Genomic DNA, 21,433 nt, shown 5'->3' on the forward strand with positions numbered 1-21,433 from the left:
CCTGCTTCCCATTAATATTTATGGGGATCACTAAGTTCTCTTACATGCCCCTTAACTGTTGCATATTTGTTTTTTCTGGACCCATTGAAGCCAAATGCTCAAATGCTGCCTTTCATAGAATCATAGAATCATAGAAAGGTGTGGGTTGGAAGAGACCCCAAGGATCATAGAGCTCCAACCTCCCTGCCACAGGCAGGGACACCAACCTCCAGCCTGCATCTACACAAGGTTGCCCAGGGCCCCATCCAAACTGGCCTTGAACACCTCCAAGGATGGGGGATCCATCAATTCTCTGGGCAGCTCGTTCCAGCACCTCACAACTCTCTCTGTAAAAAAATTCTCCTTAATATCAAATCTAAACCTTCCTTCCTTTAGTTTTAATCCATTCCCCCTTGTCCTGCCATTATCTACCCTTTTAACAAGCTGATTCCCCTCCTGTTCCTCTGCTCTCTTCAGGTACTGGAAGGCTGCAATGAGGTCCCCCCACAGCCTTCTCTTCTCCAGGCTGAACAAGCCCAGCTCCCTCAGCCTCTCTTCATAGGTGAGGTGCTCCAGCCCTCTAATCACCTTTGAGGCTCCTCTGAACCCTCTCCAACAGTTCTATATCTTTCTTATATTGTCGGCCCCAGACCTGGACACAGGACTCCAGATGGGGCCTCATGAGGGCAGAGCAGAGAGGGACAATCACCTCCCTGTCCCTGCTGCCACCCCTCTGCTGATGGAGCCCAGGATACCATTGGCCTTGCGAGCTGCAAGAGCCACTGCTGCCTCGTGTTAAGTTTCTCATCCACCACAATCCCCAAGTCCTTCTCAGCAGGGCTGCTCTCCAGAAGCTCTTCTCCCAGTCTGTATCCATGTCTGGGATTCTCCTGGCCCAAGTGCAACACCTGACACTTGACAGTGTTGAAACTCATTAGGTTCCCCCACACCCACCTTTCCAGCCTGTCAAGATCCCTCTGGATGGCTCCTTTCCTTCTGGGGTGTCACCCACACCACTCAGCTTGGTGTCATCCACAAACTTGCTGAGGGTGCACTCGATTCCATCATTGATGTCATTGATAAAGATGCTAAAGAGCACCGGTCCCAAGACAGACCCCTGGGGGACCCCACTTGTCACCGGCCTCCACCTGGACACAGACCCATTGACCACCACCCTTTGGGTACGGTCTGTTAACCAGTTTCTTATCCACTGGATGCTCCACCCATCAAATCCACATCTCCCCAATTTAGAGATAAGGATGTGGTGGGGGACTGTGTCACAGGCCTTGCACACGTCCAGGTGGATGACATCAGTTGCCTTCGCTTTATCCACCGATGCTGTCACTCCATCAGATTAGGTCACCAGATTGGTGAGGCACAACCTTCCCTTGGTGAAGCCGTGCTGGCTGTCTTGGATCAAGTGTTCATCCCTCATGTGCTCCAACATGTCATCCAGGAGGATCTGTTCCATGATTTTCCTTATAGTTTTACTTTCTTTTCTATTACTGTTTTGGTCTTTCATGGGTTGTGTTGTTTATTTTACTTTTTCAAAGAGGAAATTGTTTTCCAGCTCTAGGGTGTCCTGGTTTCAGCAGGGATAGAGTCAATTTGCTTTGTAGTAGTTATGTGGTGCTGTGTTTGTAACTTAGGGTGAGAGCAATGTTGATAACATTGTTGTTGCCAAGCACTCAAGGGCTTTTCAGCTTTACATGCTGCTAGTGAGAAGGCAAGTGGCACCCAGGAAGCTGGAGGGGACACAGTTTGGACAGGTGACCCAAACTAACCAAAGGAGCCTGGAACAGGCTGCCCAGGGAGGGGGCTGGGTCACCTTCCCTGCGTGTGTTTAAAAAAAGGGTTGATGAGGTACTTAGGGATGTAGTTCAGCTTAGGACGGGAATGGTTGGACTTGATGATCTTAAAGGTCTTTTCCAACCTTGTGATTCTGTGATTCTCTGATTCTTTTTAATGTTTTCATAAATGACCAGACAACTGGACTAGAGGGTGTCTTAAGTAAATTTGCATGTGACACCAAATTGTGAGGAGCTGTTGACTCTGTTGAGGGTGGAGAAGCCTTGCAGAGACCTGGACAGGTCAGAGAGCTGGGCAATCACCAACACTATGAAGTTTAACAAGGGCAAGCACCAGCTCCTGCACCTGGGAAGGGGCAGCCCCTTCATACAGACTGGAGGGTCAGACACTGGAGGGATTTGGGGCTCTTGGTAGACAGGAAATTAAACACGAGCCAGGAGTGTGCCCAGGCAGCCAGGAGGGCCAAGCGTATCCTGGGGTGCATCAAGCATGACATTGCCAGCTGGTCCTGGGAGGGGATTGTCCCCCTCTACACTGTGCTGGTGCAGCCTCACCTTAAGTGCTGGGTGATGTTTTGGGTGCCACAGTACAAGTGGGATATAAAAATATTGGAAAGTGTCCAGAGGAGGACAATTAAGATGGTGAAGAGTCTGGAGGGGAAGTCTTACGAGGAGAGGCTGAAGTCCCTTGGTTTGTTCAGCCTGGAGAAAAGGAGGCTGAGGGGAGACCTCATTGCAGTCTGTGGCATCCTGAGGAGGGGGAGCGAAAGGGCAGGTGCTGATCTCTCTTTGGTGGCCAGTGATAGAACCTGAGGGAACAGCATGGAGCTGTGGCAGGGGAGGTTTATGCTAGATATTAGGGAGAGGTTCTTTGCTGAAAGGGTGGTCGGGCCCTGGAACAGGCTCCCCAGGGAAGGGGTCACAGCCCTGAGCTTGACCAAGTTCAAGAAGCATCTGGATGATGCGCTCAGTCCCATGATCTGACTTGGCTGGCCCTGTGTGGAGCCAGGAGTTGGACTTGATGATCCTTATGGATCCCAAGGAGATTCTATGACCATGTCTGAAATCACCACTTAGCAGTGGATCTGCACACCAGTGCTTCTGGTTGCTCTCTAGATTTCCCTTCCCCTTGGACCATTCAGACACCTCTCAACCATCCAGCTGCTGCTCTGAGTTTCAGGGAGTTAAACCCTTGCCTTTCTGGCAGTTGTCTGACTCATTCTCTCTTGAGCCAGCTCTTTAGTTGTGGTGATTTCACAGTCTCCTTCCTCACTAGAACATCTCTCACAGGGTTAAGCTTTGTGGCAGGTGAACCTCATTGGTGGCAGATTGCACTTGGCATAGAGTGAGGAGTGTTGAATTTAATGGTGAATCTTGTCAGGTTTCTTTTGTTGGTTGGACAATAACTGCCTCTCTGCTGCCTGTGTGCAGCCAATTCTCTAAGGAAAGCAGGGGAGCTGGTACAGAGGGGCTGTAATGCCCCACTGCGGAGTGCAGCGGAGAGACCTGATGTAAGGACAAGGGATGCAAGTCCCAGTTGGTTGGTGAGAGTCATGGTGGGCTTGTGGAGATGTGCAGCAAGGTTGTCCCCACTGCCTCAAGGGAACCCATTTTTGGACCAATCCAGACCTCCTTAGGAGACACCCTGGATCAATCTCAGTCAGAGGTTGTCACCTGAGGAAAGGTTAAAAGAAAATAATAACCTACACCCTTAAAAAGAAATCAATTTTACTCTGAACTCTCTTTGAAACTGCTTCAATGATCTGTACATCTCTTGAAGACTTGAAGATAATTACATGAAGAGACATAGCTCATTAGGGCTTGCTTTTTATTTTTATGAGCCCTTGGGTGCATTTGGTGCTGAGTCCTTGAAGCTCAGGTACTGAGAGGAAATTACACAATAAACTCAATGTCAAAAGCCAAAGTACCTGAAGTATTAATGAGTCCCGCTGAGAGCCATTGCTGGCTGAGCCTCCCCAGGGACTCGTTAGAACAGGTAATTGGAGGCCATGTTGGCTGGTAGGCAAAGGCAATGTACAAGCAGCTGAGATGCTGAGAAAGCCCTGGGTTGGTTTGATGAAGCATAAAGGCCAAGCCCTGACCCCCAGCCCAGGGAAGACAGGTCCTGGCCCTCAGGCATCACTCAGAGCTCTTCCTGGGGCAGGACAACGTGGGATGTGTAATGATGATGGAAAGGACAACAGGATGAGATTACACAGACTTACTAGGGGTGTGTCAGGAGACACTGAGCCCCACCCCAGTTCATTAGGACAACATTTCTCATTGTAGGTCCAAAGCCAAGCTCCATGGTAAAGAAAGAAAGACCAGGGAGACCCTCCATCCCCTATCAGATTCAGGAGGAGACATATCATCGAAAAATGAGGACAAGGCTGAGGTGCTTAATGAAATCTTTGCCTACGTCTTGAGTTGTACAGAGGAGAATCCAATTCCCTGAGCTAGGAGACAGGGACAGGGAGCAGAATGACCCCACCTCAATCCAGGAGATGATCCTGCTGCACCACAGAGATGTGCACAGATCTGTGGGGCTGAATGGGATGCACCCAAGGGTGCTGAAAGAGCTGGCAAGGGGTGTTCACCAAGCCACTTTTCATCAGTCCTGGCTGACTGGAGAGGTACCAGAAGACTGGAAATCAGTCAACATAACCCCCTATATAAGAAGGGACAGAAGGATGATCAGAGAAATTACAGGCCTGATAGTTTGACTTCAGTCCCAGAGAAGCTGATGGAGCAGATCATCCTGAGAGGCATTATCCAGTTCATGAAGAACCCTCAGGTGATCAGGCCCAGTCAGCTTGGGTTCATAAGGGCAGGTCCTGTTTGACCAATTGGATCTCCCTGTATGACAGGGTGACCTGCTTCTTGGACAAGGGAAGGGCTCTGGATGTTGTCTACCTTGACTTTAGCAAAGCCTTGGACACAGTTTCCCACCACCTTCTCCTGGAGAAGCTCACTGCTTGTGGCTGGGAAACTGTGGTGATTCGGCCCCGAACAATGGCTGAGCACCACATGCTGCTCACTCACTCCTGGAGGAGAAGCAGACAGAGCCTCTGTGGGTTGGGATAAGGACAGTTTACTGACAAAAGGACCATAAAAGGGGAACAATATCAGGTCCAATTGCACTAACACCTAGTGATAGCACAGAGAGTGCCTTACAAACCCAACAATAACAGAGTGCTGCACCATGCCGTGACCACCCCTCCCCAGCCAGCCCCTTTGACAGGGAAATTATGTCAGTGTCCTGATTTCAGCTGTTATGGAGTTAATTTCTTTTCTAATAGTGGATGGAATGCTATTTTTGGGAGTTGGGATGAGAGCAGTGCTGATAACACCCTGATGTTTCTAGTCGTTGCCAAGCAATCAAGGACTTTTCAGTTGTTCCTATTTCCCTACTTTTGGAGAAGGAAGGGGACACAGCCAGGACAGGTGACCCAAACTGGCCAAAGTGGGTATTCCACACCAATTACATCATGCTCAGCGTAAAAGAGGGGGCTGGTGGGAGGAGGGGGAGGCAGCTACAGGACATGCGGCTTTGGGGACAGTCCAGTTTTCGGGACAGCTCTGGGCTGCATGGCCAGAGTTGGGTGGTTTGGTGAGAAACTTCATTGTGTGTGACCAGAGCCAGAAGTGCAGGAGCTGCAGCTCCTGTGTGTTTGCAAAGGCCAGGAGGAGGAACTGGCTGATGGAGCTGCTGTTGGACATCTGCTGACTCTGGGTGTGGAAAAGTTTTGCAGAAGTAAAAGACAGGAGTGAGGAGAGATTTATGACAAGGAAAATTAAAATGCTGGATTTGTCTCTCAAACTCTCAAGTGTGTATGAGGACCAGAAGCCTCTCCCATGGGCTCCCAAAGAGTCATTCCTAGTCTTCAGTTTTGGGTACAGGCAAGTGGGGGTGACATACATTTTCAATCAGATGAAGTCCAATTTCATGGAGAAGGGGACCTTACAAACTTATCTGCAACTCCAAGAATTCCCAAGGGAGCTGGCACCAGCAGCTCCCAGACAGAAGGTGCCTATTTTGTGCCCATCAGAACTGGGGAAAGAAGAATCCCAGATCCAGTGGCTTTGAGGCAGACAGAGGCCAGAGCTGTGTTCCCTTCCAACCCCAGGGCTGCAAAGCAAGGAGGAGTGAGTCGACTGACTCACTGTCTTTCACAGGGGTCCTGTCACATAGGGAGACATGGAAAGGTGATTCTCCTGCCCAGCTCTGGTTTAATCAGGAGAAAGGACTCTGCTGGACACAAGGATTTCTCCCCAGCCTAGGGAGGGAACATCAGAGAGGACTTCGGTGTCTTTCCAAGTAGATTCCCTGGAGCTCCAGGGAGGAGCCCAGAGGGGATGGAGGGTATGATGTCTTCACCTGCTCTTCTGCTGCTGAGCTGGGCAGGGCTCCTGGGACAGTGGGAGCTCATGGCAACCCGGCAGCACTGTCAAGAGACAGTTCTGCCCAGGAGCAGCTCTTCTGCCAAGTGCACAGCACTGGGGACACTGCCTGTAGGCACTGAGCAGAGACCTGTGAGGCTGAGAGAGTTGATGGATGCTGAGAGCTCACTGGAGGAGAAATCTCCACAGCACTCTGCCTGGTATGTCTGTGGGTGCAGGGCAATGCAGGTTCTGTTCCTGGAGGGATCTGCTAAAGCTGGGACATGGGGCAGTGTGTGGGGTCTGTCAGGAGGACAGGTTCTATATAGGACCAGAAAGTGCTGCCTGGAAGGGATGCCCTTCTGCCCCATCAGAGGGACAGAGCAGGGGTTGAAGAGGTGTGAAGAAGTGTGTGCACGCAGGGGTGCCCAGGGCTGTTCTTGTGAGCAGGGTCCCTGCACCCCAGGGACTGTGTCCTGGGGCAGGGACTCTGCTGCTGCCAGGGTCAGCACTCAGCCTGACTGCTGGGCTTCCATCAGCACCACAGCCAGAAGCTGTGGGTGGCAAGTGTGACCCATGGAAGGACAGTGTAGGGTCCTTCTGCTGTCAAAGTGTGCTGCATGGGCCAGGTTTGCTCCCACCTCTAGCTGATCCCTGGGAACTTCCCAGGGACATTTTAAGAACACCAAGGATGCATTTTCCACTCCAGGTAAAGAGACTTTGCTTTGAATTTTCTGCTTTTGCGGACTGTGTGGGAAGTGGGAGCTGAGCTTTTCCTGATAACTTTGCAGCAGGCAGTGCAAACTCATTGGTCATTAGGACTTGTCGGGGTATTTCAGGAACCCTGCACACACAGAGGTTCCCTGGGGCAGTGCCCTGATGCCAGGAGGGGTCTGCAGAGCAAAGCTGAGCGTAGGGCAGGTTGGATGAGGTCTGTGAGCACAGAGCAGGAGGTGACATGGGCAAAGAGCAGCAGCTTCAGGGACAGTTCCAGGCAGCAGAGACGTTGGCAGGGAGCGAGAAGGGGCTGCTCCCAGAAATGCCCTGGCAGTGGGGATTTGGTACCTCCCTGACATCCCCCACAGTGCAGACACTTTCCCACAGTGACCCCCTGGTTTCTGCCACCCAGCACAGACTCTGAGCCCAGAGTTCCAGGGTTTCAGGCTGAGCCTTCTCATTGGCAGCCCAACCCATGGCGAGGAGAAACCCCTGAGTGCCTGTTTCTCTGTCCCTGTCCTTCCAGCCTGGGCTGCAGCACTTCTTGCTGTTTCCACTCCTGTCCTTGCTGCCTTTCTCCCCCCGTGGCAGTGTCGCTCATCGTCTGTGTGTGGGCAGCTGCAATGAGCCCTGTGAGTGGGGAGTGGGGAGCTGAGATGCTCCTTGGGTAGGATGAGACTGCAGGAGGATTTTGGAGCTCTGCCCTGCGAGACTGGATTCCTCAGCTCTCTGTGGGGTCCAGTTTCTTCTACAGGGAACAGCAGGGTGTGATCACAGAGCCCCCCCACAGGGCAACTGAGAGCAGGGCTGATGGACAGAGCAGCTCTCCCCACTCTGCCCTCAGGGGAAGGTTTCACTGGCACTGCAGCAGCAATGTCAGGGAGTTCTGACAGGAGAAACACTCCCCAGCTACTGTTAGGAGAAAACCCAAGCTCCAAAGCTCTGCTCTGCCCTTGGGTGAAACTGGAGTGACAGTGCTGAAAATTTCATTCCTATCCTTAGGGGATTTAGTCAGAGATAACAACATCCTTCTGTATCCTTACTGCTGCAAGGCAGGACTGAGTTCTCCAGAGCCCACAGCCATCCTCCTCCCAGCAGTGGCATCCTCAAGCAAGCACAGAGCAGACCTCCCAAAAGGGACCTGAGAAAAATGTTCCTGAATACAGAGAGTGAATCTGAGTGTATTCCCTAAGAATTGGAAGACCTTTTCTTTAAGGAAGTTCCTTAACTTCTCACTGCCTTTTCCTCCTTGGACTGGTGTCTATGCTCACAGAAAGCAGATGTCCAACAGCAGCTCCATCAGCCAGTTCCTCCTCCTGCCCTTTGCAGACACTCGGGAGCTGCAGCTCTTGCACTTTGGCCTCTTCCTGGGCATCTACCTGGCTGCTCTCCTGGGCAATGGCCTCATCATCATCACCATAGCCTGTGACCACCACCTCCACACCCCCATGTACTTCTTCCTCCTCAACCTCTCTATTGTTGACCTTGTCTACATCTCCACCACAGTTCCCAAATCCATGGCCAATTCCTTGTGGGACACCAGGGCCATTTCCTACACAGGATGTGTCTCTCAAATCTTTTTCTTTTTCTTTTTGATCTTCACAGACTACTATATTCTCACTGTCATGGCCTATGACCGCTACGTTGCCATCTGCCACCCCCTGCACTATGGGACCCTCCTGGGCAGCAGAGCTTGTGTCCACATGGCAGCAGCTGCCTGGGCCAGTGGGTTTATCCATGCTGTGCTGCACACAGCCAACATATTTTCACTGCCCCTCTGCAAGGGCAATGTCATTGACCAGTTCTTCTGTGAAATCCCCCAGATCCTCAAGCTCTCCTGCTCAGATGCCTACCTCAGGGAGATTGGACTCATTGTGGTCAGTGTCTGTTTACATTTTGTGTGTTTTGTGTTCATTGTGGTGTCCTATGTGCAGATCTTCAGGGCTGTGCTGAGGATCCCCTCGCAGCAGGGACGGCACAAAGCCTTTTCCACCTGCCTCCCTCACCTGGCCGTGGTCTCCCTGTTTGTCAGCACTGCCATGTTCAACTACCTGAAGCCTCCCTCCATCTCCTCGCTCTTTCTGGACCTGGTAGCGGCATTTCTTTACTCAGTGTTTCCACCAGTAGTGAACCCCCTCATCTACAGCATGAGGAACCAGGAGCTCAAGGATGCCTTGTGTCAACTCAAGAGTGGATGTTTCTAAGTAGCAATGAACTGCTCATCTTCAGCATATTACTGACATTACTGGCCATGGAACTCACATTATTAGTAGGGTTTTGGTTGTTGTTTTGTCTTCTCAGTAGCCTGGATACATGTATGTACTTCACTTTGCTCAGCAGGCTTCCACCTCCTCTTGCTCTTTGGTCATTCAGATGCTGCTCAGCTCTCCAGTGTGTGCTTTGAGGTTCGGAGCATTTGAAAATGTCCCATCTTTCAGATGTCTAATTAATGGTTCTCACAGAAGTTGTGTGTTGTTAAGTGACCTTTCTATGTATCTGAACAAAAGTTGGTTTGGAGAGAATATCCTCTGAACGGTGACCCCCTTCATACGCTGCATGATGACCATGAGCCAGCAATGTGCCCTCATGACTCAGAAGGCCAATGGCATCCTGGGGTGTATTTGAAGGGGTGTGTTCAGTAGGTCAAGAGAAGCCTTTCTCCTCCTTTCCCAGGTGAGACCGCGCCTGGAATGTTGTGTCCAGTTCTGGGCTTCTCAGTTCAAGAAGGACAGAGAACTCCTTGAAAGAGTCCAGCACTGGCCATACTGTGGCTCTGTGATTCTGTGATTCTTACACAATGGAGTGATCCTAAAAGCTCCTGTTAGCATTTTCAGGCTCAACCAGTGTCCACCTCAGGAAGTGCTAAATGTGCAGGTAGGGCTGCAAAGCAAAAGGTTTGAGTGCTGAAAGATGTTCCTGGCCTGAAACCTATCTAGGTAGCCCACTAGCAGCCCAAGTAACCTTAGGGATCAGGGCTTTCCTTTCCAAGGGAACAGTCCTAACAGTGCCTGTGGTCATTTATGGGCTTTCCCAGCATCCAACTTTGAACATGATAAATGTAAAGCTGCAGCCTCAAACATAATGTGTGAGGGGATAAAAATCTTCTTGGCCAGAAAACTCCCCACGTATTCCAGTAGCAACCCAGTAACTGTGGGACACAGGGCTTTCATAGACAATACAATGGTATGAAATTTGCCTGATGTCTTTTTCCAGCAATGCCAGCATCCACCTTAGAAAAAGTTAAAAGTCCACCTATAACTCTCAAAGAAAAAGTTTGAGGTGTGAAAGATGTTTCTGACCTTCAACCTGCCTGGGTATCCCACTAGAAGCCCCAGTAACCTCAGGGCTCAAGGATTTCCTTAGACATGAAACTGTCTTAAAACTACCTGATGTCATTTTGGGGCTCTACCAGCATACACCTTCAAACTGCTAAATGAACAGCAAGAGATCCCTAACAAAAGTGTGAGGGATGAAAGATGTTTCCAGAATGAATCCTGCCTAGGTATACCACTGGCAGCCCCAGTACCTTAGGGCTCAGAGTGTTCAGAGACAAAAGGAGGGTCCTAACATTGCCTGATGTCATTTCTGGCTATACCAGTGTCCACCTCTGAACCTGCTAAACGCACAGCAATACATCCCAAACTAAAGGTGTGAGGGATGAAAGATGTTCATGGTCTTACATATCCCCAGGTATCCCACTAGCAGCCCCAGGAACATGGGGGTCAGGGCTTTTGTAGCCATGGGAGTGGATGTAACTCTGCCCAACATAATTTTCCAGCTTTAACAGTGTCCACCTTCAATACTGCTCAATGTCCAGCACCAGCTCCATGGCAAAAGGTGCGAGGGGGGAAAAAGGTTTTGGCCTGAGACCTCCTCAGGTATCCCACTAACAGCCCCATTAACCTTGGGGCTCAGGGCATTCCTAGCCATGGGAACAGTCCTGACAATGTCGTTTTCGGTCTCTACCATCATCCACTCTCGAACATGCTGAACAACCAGCAATAGAGTCCCAGGTTCTATAGCACCTATTGCTGTCCTTTTGTAAGTTAGTGAGCCATCTGCAAGCACATGTGAACCATTAGTGAAATGGAGCTTCCCTTCAAAGAGACTTTGAGAAACTCTGGGATTTGATGAACAAGAACATCAAGAAGATTTCCAACCAGAACAGATCTCCTCCTCCTGACCATATTTTCTCTGGACTGGAATTAATTCTCATGTTGGCAGCCCCCATAGTTCTGTGCTTTGGATTTGTAATCAAAAAATTCTAAATAAAGGTGTTTGTTCCTTGCTGAGCAGGGCTGGCACAGCATCAAGGGCTTTTTCTAATTCTGCTCCAGAAATGAGTCAACTGGGAGTGCACAAGTGCCTGGAAGGGGACAGAACAGGCCCAGCTGACCATAACTGACCAAGGGGATTATCCATACTGTATGGAGTAAACCCACTGTTGTGGTGCACAAAGGTGGCCTGGTTTTGGGAGGAAGCAGTTGATTTTCTTTCTAGCAGCCCGCGTGAAGCCACGTGTGGGTGTCAGGATGAGAGCAGTGCTGATAACAGGGAGGCTTTAGTTGTGTCCAAACAATCAAAGGCTTTTCTGTTGTTCATACTCCACTACTAATGAGACGGCAGGGGGCACCCAGGGAGCTGGGAGGGGACACAGCCAGGACAGGTGACCCAAACTGCCCAAGAAGTGTATTCTATTCAAATTACCCCATGATCAGCATAAAGGGAGTCTGGTGGGGGCAGGAGAACTCAGCTCCAGGACACACGTGTTTTCGGGATGGCTGTGAGCTGTGTGGCCAGAGCTGTGGGGTTCGGTCAGAAACTACATTGTGGATCACCAGTTGTGTGTATTTTGCTACAAAGTCCTATTGTTGTTGTTGTTTCTCTCTCTGCTGTCCCAGTAAACTGTCTGTATCCCAGCCCGTGAGGTTTAGAGTTTTTTGGTTTCCTTTTCCCTCCCCCACTCCCCCAATCTCCCCCTACACACACCCCCTCTTAGAGAGAGACTGGCCGCGTGGTGCTCGGCTCTTGTTGGGGTGAAACCATGACAAAAGGTGCCAGCACAACACCCACACATCAAGTCAGCTCAGACATGACAGGTGGAGAACCGGCTACCAGGAGAAGAACTTGGGCAATGCAGGGGATGCCATAGCAGTCAGAGGTGCTGAACAGGAATCTGGCCATGAGCACATTGGGCTGCACTGGGAGGACTGTGGCAATGCAGACAATGACACCTATTGTCCATTTGGACTCAGCACCATTAAAGCCCTCTCTGGAGCAGTCAGTCCCAGTGTGGGGTTCCCCGGTCTGGAGGAATGAGGAGGAACTGTCATGTGGTCAGAGAAAGTCTGCCAAGATATGGTTAGGGATCGTGTGTGGAGAGGCTGAGAGACAAAGGCTTCTTTATCCTGGGGAACGGTGGCTGAGAGAAGCCTTTTTGGTACGTGGAAAGAACATAAGGAAGGAAATCCATGTGAAACTGCGGCTTTGAAGATCAGAGTGGACATGAGGATAAAGAAATGTCCTTCTGAGGGTAGTGCTGTGGTGCAGGAAGTCACAGGGAGGAAGCGTGGATGAGCTGGTGGCTTTGTGTTTGTGGGAACAGCTGGTGAGGACGGAGAGACAGCAGTACAGGCAGGGACATGGTGGGGTGCAGACAATGTGGAGAAGGTCATTGGGTGCCTGCAGCCTGCGGGGGAACATGCACAGCCGTGGGGTAGTGTGGGATGGGCTGTGGTGCAGATGGACAAGAGTGCTGGCCAGGCTGAAAGGGCCTGATAGAAATGAGGTCTCTGCCCCCTTGGCTGTTGCTGCTGGCCCTGCCACAGAGGCTTCAGGGAAGACCCATTATCATCATGGCCATGGAGCATGGCTGACTCCTTGCACGCACCCCAGGCGATGCCATCATGTCTGATACGCCTGTCCTTCCCCTTGTGTTGCATCCCCACATCCCAAGGAAGAGCCCTGAGACACAGGTGAGGGTCAGGATCTGCCTTCCCCAGATACTTACACCGTCTCATTCAGATGTTCTAGAAGGTGAGAAATGGGACAAGGGCCATTGATGCTCACGTAAACCAATAGTAATCTCCCCTTGCAGCCACCTGGGGGGCCCGTGGAAGAAACCCAGCAACGGGAACCAGCAGCGCTGAAATCAGCCAGTGACTCGGTCAAGGGTGAGATACACTCACATAGCTTGAATGTATTCGTAAAGAGCAAGGTCTGAGGATTAATTGGGTTATGGCCCTGATACAGGAACCAGAGGCAGAAAAGAGCAAGTTGTGCTAGGGGTGCAGGGGAAAGAATGGCTCTGAAGCTGGGCGTGTAAGGTGTTTCTAACACTGGGTTGCTGATCTCTCGTGAGGTGAATGATTAATAAATAGCCTGGTCTGAAGATAGCGGCATGTTGAGAATTGGTGGCATGTTTAGTCCAGGACCATGAATGTCTTGGCCTGGACCATGGATTTGTTGTGGGTGGGAATATCCGTATTCTTGGTTGGAGTTGTGTAAAAGTCGGGTTTCTGTGTCTTTAGTACAAAGAGTGTTTCCCTCTCCTTATTTCATTATAATCAGAATTACTTTAAAGTAGGATGTACATAGATAGTAGTTGGAGCTTATACATATGATGGGCTAGAACATGCATATATTGTCCTAATACATGAATTGTAATGTAATTAGGGCATGACTATTATGCACATGATTACACAGGACGATTCTGTGCTCATGGCAGGGGTAGGGGGGGCCTTAGGTCTGAAGAATTTGAGTTTAAAAAAAAAGGAAAAAAACAAGCTACAGTAAAATGAGTGCCTAGTTCCTCTAGTTGAAGCACACAGGGGTGTCTTTTTGAGCCACAGATCTTGGAGAAATGCTCAGTGAGAAGATATGATTTATTTGACGTGTTTTTAGGGCTGTGTTTTGTTTTGCAAGGGTTGGTGGTTACATCAAATCCTTCTCCATACTATGGGGTAGTTGGCTTAATATGAGCGTCTGTTGTAGGATGTGGGTGGTTGCTGAGTTTGGGGTTCCCTTTTGTGTCCCTAGTGTTGTTTATGGTTTATTTGGGTGGGATGTTGGTGGTTTTTTTGTATTCTGTGTCTTTGGTGGCTGATCCTTAACCTGAGGGGTTAAGGGAGGAGACTGAGGGTTATGGGGTATATAGTGGGATTTGTTTTGGTGCTTCCTCTTGGGTGGTTTGTTGGTGGTTCTGTGGAGTGTTGGAAGTTTGGGGTGGTTACCGTTGATAGTGTGGGTGTTCTTTCTGTTGGGTTAGACGTTAGTGGGGTGGCGATGTTGTGTTCATGGGGTGTGGGTATGTTTTGGATTGCTGGGTGGAGCTTGTTGTTGACTTTGTGGTGTTGGAGCTTGTGCTCCAGCTTGTTGGCTCCAGCTTGTTGGCTCGAGGGACAATTCAGGCAGTTTAGGGGGTTTCAGAGAATAGTTTTAATATAAATGCCAGCTTTGGGAGTTGGAGATAAAGGTTCAAGTCCTTTTTTTCTGAGCAGTCACTCTAAGAAGGGGTATAATCTTCAGGTTTTTGTTTCCAAGGCCAATGTTTTTAATAAACTGTTGGAGTATTTTTAGTGGTTTAGGATTTTGTTTTCTAATGCCCCAATGGTTGGGAAGAGGATTAGAAGGATGGTAAAGTAAGTGAGTGATGCTATTTGGCTAGTTGGGGTAAATGGGTGTTGTACTGGTTGGCTACTGATTCCTGTTAGGATCAATAGGCTGCCACTGGAGTTCAGAACAGGAGTTGAGAAAGTGGCTGGAGGGTCATTGCACGTTGTTCAGGTTTGTGGAGAAGCAGCGATGAGAATAGGGCTGGTACTGAGGCAGCTCAGGCTGATGCTCCTCCTGGTTTGATGGGGATTGAGTGTAGAATGGAGTGTGCAAACAGGAAGAATCATTGTGGCTTAATGATTCTCGTTCAGGTATTGGACAGACCGACCAGAGGCGATGTGCTGCTGGACCTGGTGCTCACCAACGTGGGGGACATCACTAAAGACGTTAAGGCTGGAGACAGCCTGGGCTGCAGCGACCATGCCCTGGGTGAGTTTGGATCTCAAGGAATGTGGGGTTGGCAAAGAGTGGGATCAGGACCCTGAACTTTAGGAGAGCAAACTTTAGTCTGTTTAAGGACTTGTTGGCCAAGATCTCCTGGGATGTGGTCCTTAGAGACCGAAATATTGAGGACAGCTGGCTACTCTTTAAGGATCCCTTTCTGACAGCTCAAGAGCTCTCTGTCCCTCTGAATAAGAAACTGGGCAGGAGGGGCAGGAGGCCAGCATGGCTGGGCAAGGACCTGCTGGTCAAACTGAGGGAAAAGAAAGGCAAATACAAGCTCTGGAAACAAGGGTGTGTTGCCTGGAAAGAATACAGGGATGCTGTTGGGGATTGCAGAGCTGCCATCAGGAAAGCCAAGGCAAGGGATGTTCAAAACAACAAGAAGGGATTTGACAGGTACATTGGCCAGAAAAGAGAGCATCCCCCCTTTGGGGGTAAAGCTAAAGGAAGGAAGGTTTAAATTAGATATTACAGGGAAGTTTTTTACAGAGAGAGTGGTGAGGGGCTGGAACAGGCTGCCCAGAGAGCTGATGGATGCCTCATTCCTGGTGGTGGTCAAAGCCAGGTTGGATGAGGCCCTGGGCAACCTTGTGTAGCTCCACGCCTGGAGGTTGGTGGCCCACCTGTAGTAGGGGGTTGGAACTCTATGATCCATGGGGTCCCTTCAAACCCAGACCAGTCTGTGAGTCTATGATTCTATGATCTTTCACTCCCTTCTAGGTCCCTGAGCTGTTTTCTCCCTTGGGCTCAATTCGTCTTCCAGCTCGTGTGTGAAGTCTTTGTTCTTCTCACTTAATGTTTTAATTTCCTCAGCCTTTTAATTTTGCTGACGTGCTCCCTGGTTGTCTGGGTTTGAGGTCCATCCACACGAGTGGTTGGGCGGTGATGTGCTGCGGGATGGATGGAGGATGTTGTGGTTCAAGGTGAAGTCAATGCTGGTGACAAACTCCAGCAAAGCCAGAGCGTGGTGAGGAGAGGAGCTGTGCTGGGTGGGGGGACGGGGCTGCTCAGCAGAGGCCATGAAGGGGCTGGAGAAAGGGAAGAAAAAGGGTTTAAGGGCCCTGGGACACATGGTGCAAGGATCTGGGGTACAGGTAGTGTTTTCCTCCATCATTCCTATCTATAGGCAATAAGGAAGGATGGAATGAGAAGAGTCAGGAAATTAATCCCTGGCTCTGAGCATGGGGTGAGAAGCAGAACATTGGGTTCTTTGACAATGGGCTGGCACGAGCATCACCAGCCTTGCTGTCTAGGTACACAGGGAGGCTGTCCATTGTGACATCCCCGGTACAGAGGCAGGTTGTTCATTGTGACATCCATGGCACACAGGGAGGTTGTCCATTATGACAGAGGAAGGCTTCCTATTCTGGCATCTCATGTACATGGCTGCGGGGTTCAAGACACACTTCTTCCACAGGTAGGCTGTCCGTTATGACACACCCGATACAGAGGCAGGCTGTCCAATACCACACTTCTGGTACAGAGGACAGCTGTCCATTGTGACACCCTGTAGAGACACACACGGTGCAAGACACCCCCAGTATAGAGGCAGGCTGTCCATTATGACACCCCCAGTACAGAGGCAGGCTGTTCATTGTGAAATCCACAGTAGCTGGGGAGGCTGTCCATTATAACATCCCTGGTAGAGAGGCAGGTTGTACATTAAGACACACCCAGTTCAGAAGAAGGCTTTAAATTCCCACACACCCCTTATAGAGAATTGTGGTGCAAGTCACCCCCAGTATAGAGGCAGGTTGTCCTTTAGAGCACCCTGGTAGAGAGGCACAGTGTGCGAGATGACCCAGACAGATGCAGATTGTCCATTATGACACCCCTGGTACAGAGGCAGGCTGTCCGTTATGACACACGTGGTACAGAGGCACTGGGTGCAAGACACCACCGTTATGGAGTCACGCTGTCCGTTACAACACCCCCAGTATCGAGGTAGGCTGATCGTTACCACACACCCTGTACAGACACACAGGGTGCAAGAAACCCATGATACAGAGGCAGGCTGTCCTTTACAGCACCCCGGTACCGAGGCAAGTGGTGCTAGACACACCCTGTACAGAGGCAGGCTGTCCATTACGAAACCAGTGGCAACGAACCAGGCTGTCCATGTGACACCCCCAGTAGAGAGTCACGCTGTCTGTTATGACACCCCTGGTACAGAGGTAGGCTGTCTGTTATGACACACGCGGTACAGAGGCAGCCTGTCCACTGTGACATCCACGGTACACAGGGATGGGGAGAAGAATGGGAAGACAAAAGGCAACCTTTATGGGTTCACTTAAGAAGAGTGTACTGGGACAGAGAGCGGAGGGGGAAATAACAACAGCACTTAGATTGAAATATGCACAATGGGTGACTCACAGGGCAGTTTGTCGCCTGATGACCAAATAACCACACACCACCGACCACCACTGAGACCTTCCCAGAGACACATCACAGTGTAAATACTAATCACAAAGTAATTCTGTCTTGTTCATTTCACATTTCAAAGGTGTGTAGATGTTGTGCTTGAGGACATGGTCTCAAATCAGAGCCCCATACAAGTGGGCAGGGTTAGGTGTAGTTGGACTCAAAGATCATAAAGGTCTCCTCCAACCTAATAGATTCTATGATACATTTGCAGGAAATTCACATTCTGTCATGGTGGGAAAACATTGCCAATTCAGAGAAGCTCTCAAGTGATTCAGCTGGTGAAAATGTGCTTGTAAAATTATTGTAAATGTCAGGAGAAAATAAAAGAAAACTTTGTGTACCTTTCAGGCAGGTATGATGGAAAGGGAGCAGAGCTGGTCATTACAAAGTGTCTGGATCACATGAGACCTGGAGAAACTTAATTAGGAATAAGATAAACATGTCCCATGTTAATATAGCTTTGACAAACAAGAAAGAAAAAAAAATCCCAACAACTAAAACAAGTATTGAACACGGGCTGGTCCTAAATTGAGTTCCATGGCCAGTGATATGCAGAAGAAGATGAGCAGTTAATTGCTGCTTAGAACCCTCCAGTCAGCAGTTTCCACATGGCATCCTTCAGCTCCTGGTTCCTCATGCTGTAGATGAGGGGGTTCACTGCTGGTGGAACCACCGAGTAAAGGAATGCCAATACCAGGTCCAGAAATAGGGAGGAGATGGAGAGGGGCTTCAGATTGGCAAACATGGCAGTGGTGAGAAACAGGGAGACCACGGCCAGGTGAGGGAGGCAGGTGGAAAAGGCTTTGTGCTGTCCCTGCTGCGAGGGGATCCTCAGCACAGCCCTGAAGATCTGCACATAAGACACCACAATGAACACAAAACAAGCAAAACCAGAACAAAAGCTAACCAGAATGAGTCCAGTTTCCCTGAGGAAGGCATCTGAGCAGGAGAGCTTGAGGATCTGGGGGATTTCACAGAAGAACTGGTCAATGACATTGCCCTTGCACAGGGGCAGTGAAAATGTATTGGCTGTGTGCAGCACAGAATAGAGAAACCCACTGCCCCAGGCAGCTGCTGCCATGTGGACACAAGCTCTGCTGCCCAGGAGGGTCCCGTAGTGCAGGGGCTGGCAGATGGCAACGTAGCGGTCATAGGCCATGACTGTGAGAAGGCAGAACTCTGCTGTGATCAAAAATAAAAAGAAAAAGATTTGAGCCACACATCCTGTGTAGGAAATGGCCCTGGTGTCCCACAAGGAATTGGCCATGGATTTGGGAACAGTGGTAGAGATGCAACCAAGGTCAAGAACTGAGAGGTTGAGGAGGAAGAAGTACATGGGGGTGTGGAGGTGGTGGTCACAGGCTATGGTGATGATGATGAGGCCATTCCCCAGGAGGGCAGCCAGGTAGATGCTCAGGAAGAGACAGAAGTGCAGGAGCTGCAGCTCCCGTGTGTCTGCAAAGGGCAGGAGGAGGAACTGGCTGATGGAGCTGCTGCTGTTGGACATCTGGTTTCTGTTGGCACAGAGACCTGTCCAAGGAGTAAAAGGCACAGTAATATTTTAGGGAACATTTATGTGAGGAAAAACTTGTGAATTCTTAGGGAACACCCACAGATTGACTCTCTGGATTAAGGAAGACTTTTGGCAGGTGCCTTTTTGGAGGTCTGCTTTGTGCTGAGAGAGCATCTGAGGGCATCTGAGCAGGAGAGCTTGAGGATCTGAGGAATTTCACAGAAGAACTGGTCAAGAGTATTGCCCTTGCAGAGGGGGAGTGAAAATGTATTGGCTGTGTGCAGCACAAAATAAAGAAACTCACTGGCCCAGGCAGCTGCTGCCATGTGGACACAAGCTCTGCTGCCCAGGAGGGTCCCATAGTGCAGGGGGTGGCAGATGGCAACGTAGCGGTCATAGGCCATGACAGTGAGAAGACAGTACTCTGTGGAGAGCAAAAATACAAAAAAAGAGTTGAGCCAGACATCCTGTGTAGGAAATGGCCCTGGAGTCCCACAAGGAATTGGCCATGGATTTGGGAACAGTGCTGGAGATGCAGCCAAGGTCAGTAGCAGAGATGTTGGGGAGGAAGAAGTACATGGGGGTGTGGAGGTGGTGGTCACAGGCTATGGTGATGATGATGAGGCCATTGCCCAGGAGAGCAGCCAGGTAGATGCCCAGGAAGAGGCAGAAGTGCAGGAGCTGCAGCTCCCGTGTGTCTGCAAAGGGCAGGAGGAGGAACTGGCTGATGGAGCTGCTGTTGGACATATGTTTTTGCAGGCAAAATCCTGTCCAAATAGGAAAAGGCAGTGAGAATTTAGGGAACTCTTCTCTGAGGAAAAACTGTATTTTGGAGGAGTTTTCCAGGTCCCTAATGGCAGGTCTGTTTTGTGCTGGCTTGAGTGGGCCACTGCTGGGAGGAGGGTCAGCTGTAGCTCTCAAGAACTCAATCCTGCCTGGCAGCAGTCAGTAAATAGAAGGATGGTGTGATCTCAGACTAAATCCCCTGTGGATAGGAATGAGCTTTTCAGCACAGTCACTCCAGTTTAATCTGAGGGCAGAGCAGAGCTTTGGAGCTTTGGTTTTCTCCTGTGTTTCTTCTCTCAGAACTCCCTGACATTGCTGCTGTAGTGCCAGTGAAACCTTCCCCTGAGTGCAGAGTGGTGAGGGCTGCTCTGTCCATCAGCCATGGTGTCAGCTACCCTATGCCCCAGTTATTCAGACAAAGCTGGAACGACAGGGACAGACTGAAATACAGTCAGGGGTTTCTTTTCTCTATAGAAGCCTATCCAAAGATTCATTCGTAAGCCACACAATCCTGGGGTCAGAATCTGTGCTGGGGGGCATTTCTGGAAGCAGCTCCTTCTCCCTCCCTGAAAAGGTCTTTGCTGCCTGGAGCTGTCCCTGCAGCTGCTTCTCTCTGCCCATTTTACCTTGTGCCCTGTGCTCACAGACCTCATCCAACCTGCCCTGTGCTCAGCTCTGCTCTGCAGACCCCTCCTGGCATCAGGGCACTGCCCCAGTGCAGGGCTCAGGAAAAGCTCCATCTCAATGAGAATTGTGCTTTCATTTCACATTCTTGAGGAGAGTAATAAGTTCTCATCTACCACAGTCAGCACAGCCCACAGGAGAGGAGAAGTCAAAGTAAAGACTAAGGATAATCAGGAAAGCATCAGGAAAATGTTTCCTTGATGTTATTCCTCCAAGTGCCTTTGGAATTTCTCAGGAATCAGCTGGAGCTGGGAGCAAAGCTGACCCATTCAGCACTTTCTTACAGCAGGAGGACTTTACGCTGCCTTTCCTTGGGTCACACCTCAAACCCACAGGTGCTCTCTCTATCGCTGCGGAAAGCCCATGAGCCAGTCTGAGTGCTGACCCTGCTCACAAGGACAGCCCTGGGCACCCCTGGGTGCACACTCTGCTTCACACCTCTGCAACCATGCCCAGGAAAAGAGAGCTGATGGGGCAGAAGGACATCCCTTCCAGGCAGCACTTCCTGGTCCTGTAGAGAACCTGTCCTCCTGACACACCCCACACACTGCCCCATGTCCCAGCTTTAGGAGATCCCTCCAGGAACAGAACCTGCACTGCCCTGCACCCACAGACATACCAGGCAGAGTGCTGTGGAGATTTCTCCTCCAGTGAGCTCTCAGCATCCGTCAGCTCTCTCAGCCTCACAGGTCTCCCCTCGGTGCCTACAGGCAGTGTCTCCAGCCCTGTGTGCTTGGCAGAGGAGCTGCTCCTGGCCAGAGCTGTCTCTCTGCAGCGCTGTAATGTTTCATGAGCTCCCACTGTCCCAGGAGCCCAGCCCAGCTCACAGCAGAGGAGCAGGTGAATACATCACACACTCCATTCCCCACAGGCTCCTGCAAGGTGTCCCTGGAGCTCCAAGGAACTAACTTGGAAAAATACTGAAGTCCTCTCTGACGTTCCCTCCCTTGGCTGGGGAGAAATCCTTGTGTCCAGCAGAGTCCTTTCTGCTGATCAAACCAGAGCTGGGCAGCACAATTCCCTTTTCTTGTCTTCCCATGATACAGGACCCCCAGACAGGGACAGGGAGGCAACTCTTGTCCCC

General features: G+C 50.3%; 2 protein-coding genes across 2 annotated transcripts; one reads left to right on the forward strand and one right to left on the reverse strand.

Moving 5' to 3' along the window:
• Nucleotides 1-8,164: 8,164 nt before the first annotated feature.
• LOC311202450 (olfactory receptor 14A16-like) lies at nt 8,165-15,670 on the forward strand (the record flags this gene model as incomplete). The annotated part of the gene is made up of 3 exons (XM_084277035.1): nt 8,165-8,974; nt 14,810-14,927; nt 15,663-15,670. 3 exons carry the CDS (start codon nt 8,165-8,167, stop codon nt 15,668-15,670), a joined length of 936 nt encoding a protein of 311 aa, XP_084133161.1.
• A 2,276-nt stretch (nt 15,671-17,946) lies between these two features.
• Nucleotides 17,947-18,873, reverse strand: LOC311202451 (olfactory receptor 14A16-like; the record flags this gene model as incomplete). Its single annotated transcript, XM_084277036.1, has 1 exon — nt 17,947-18,873. One exon carries the CDS (start codon nt 18,871-18,873, stop codon nt 17,947-17,949), a length of 927 nt encoding a protein of 308 aa, XP_084133162.1.
• Nucleotides 18,874-21,433: the final 2,560 nt, after the last annotated feature.

The sequence above is a fragment of the Gallinula chloropus genome (assembly GCF_964237585.1).
Source record: "Gallinula chloropus genome assembly, chromosome: 30".
Taxonomy (NCBI): domain Eukaryota; kingdom Metazoa; phylum Chordata; class Aves; order Gruiformes; family Rallidae; genus Gallinula; species Gallinula chloropus.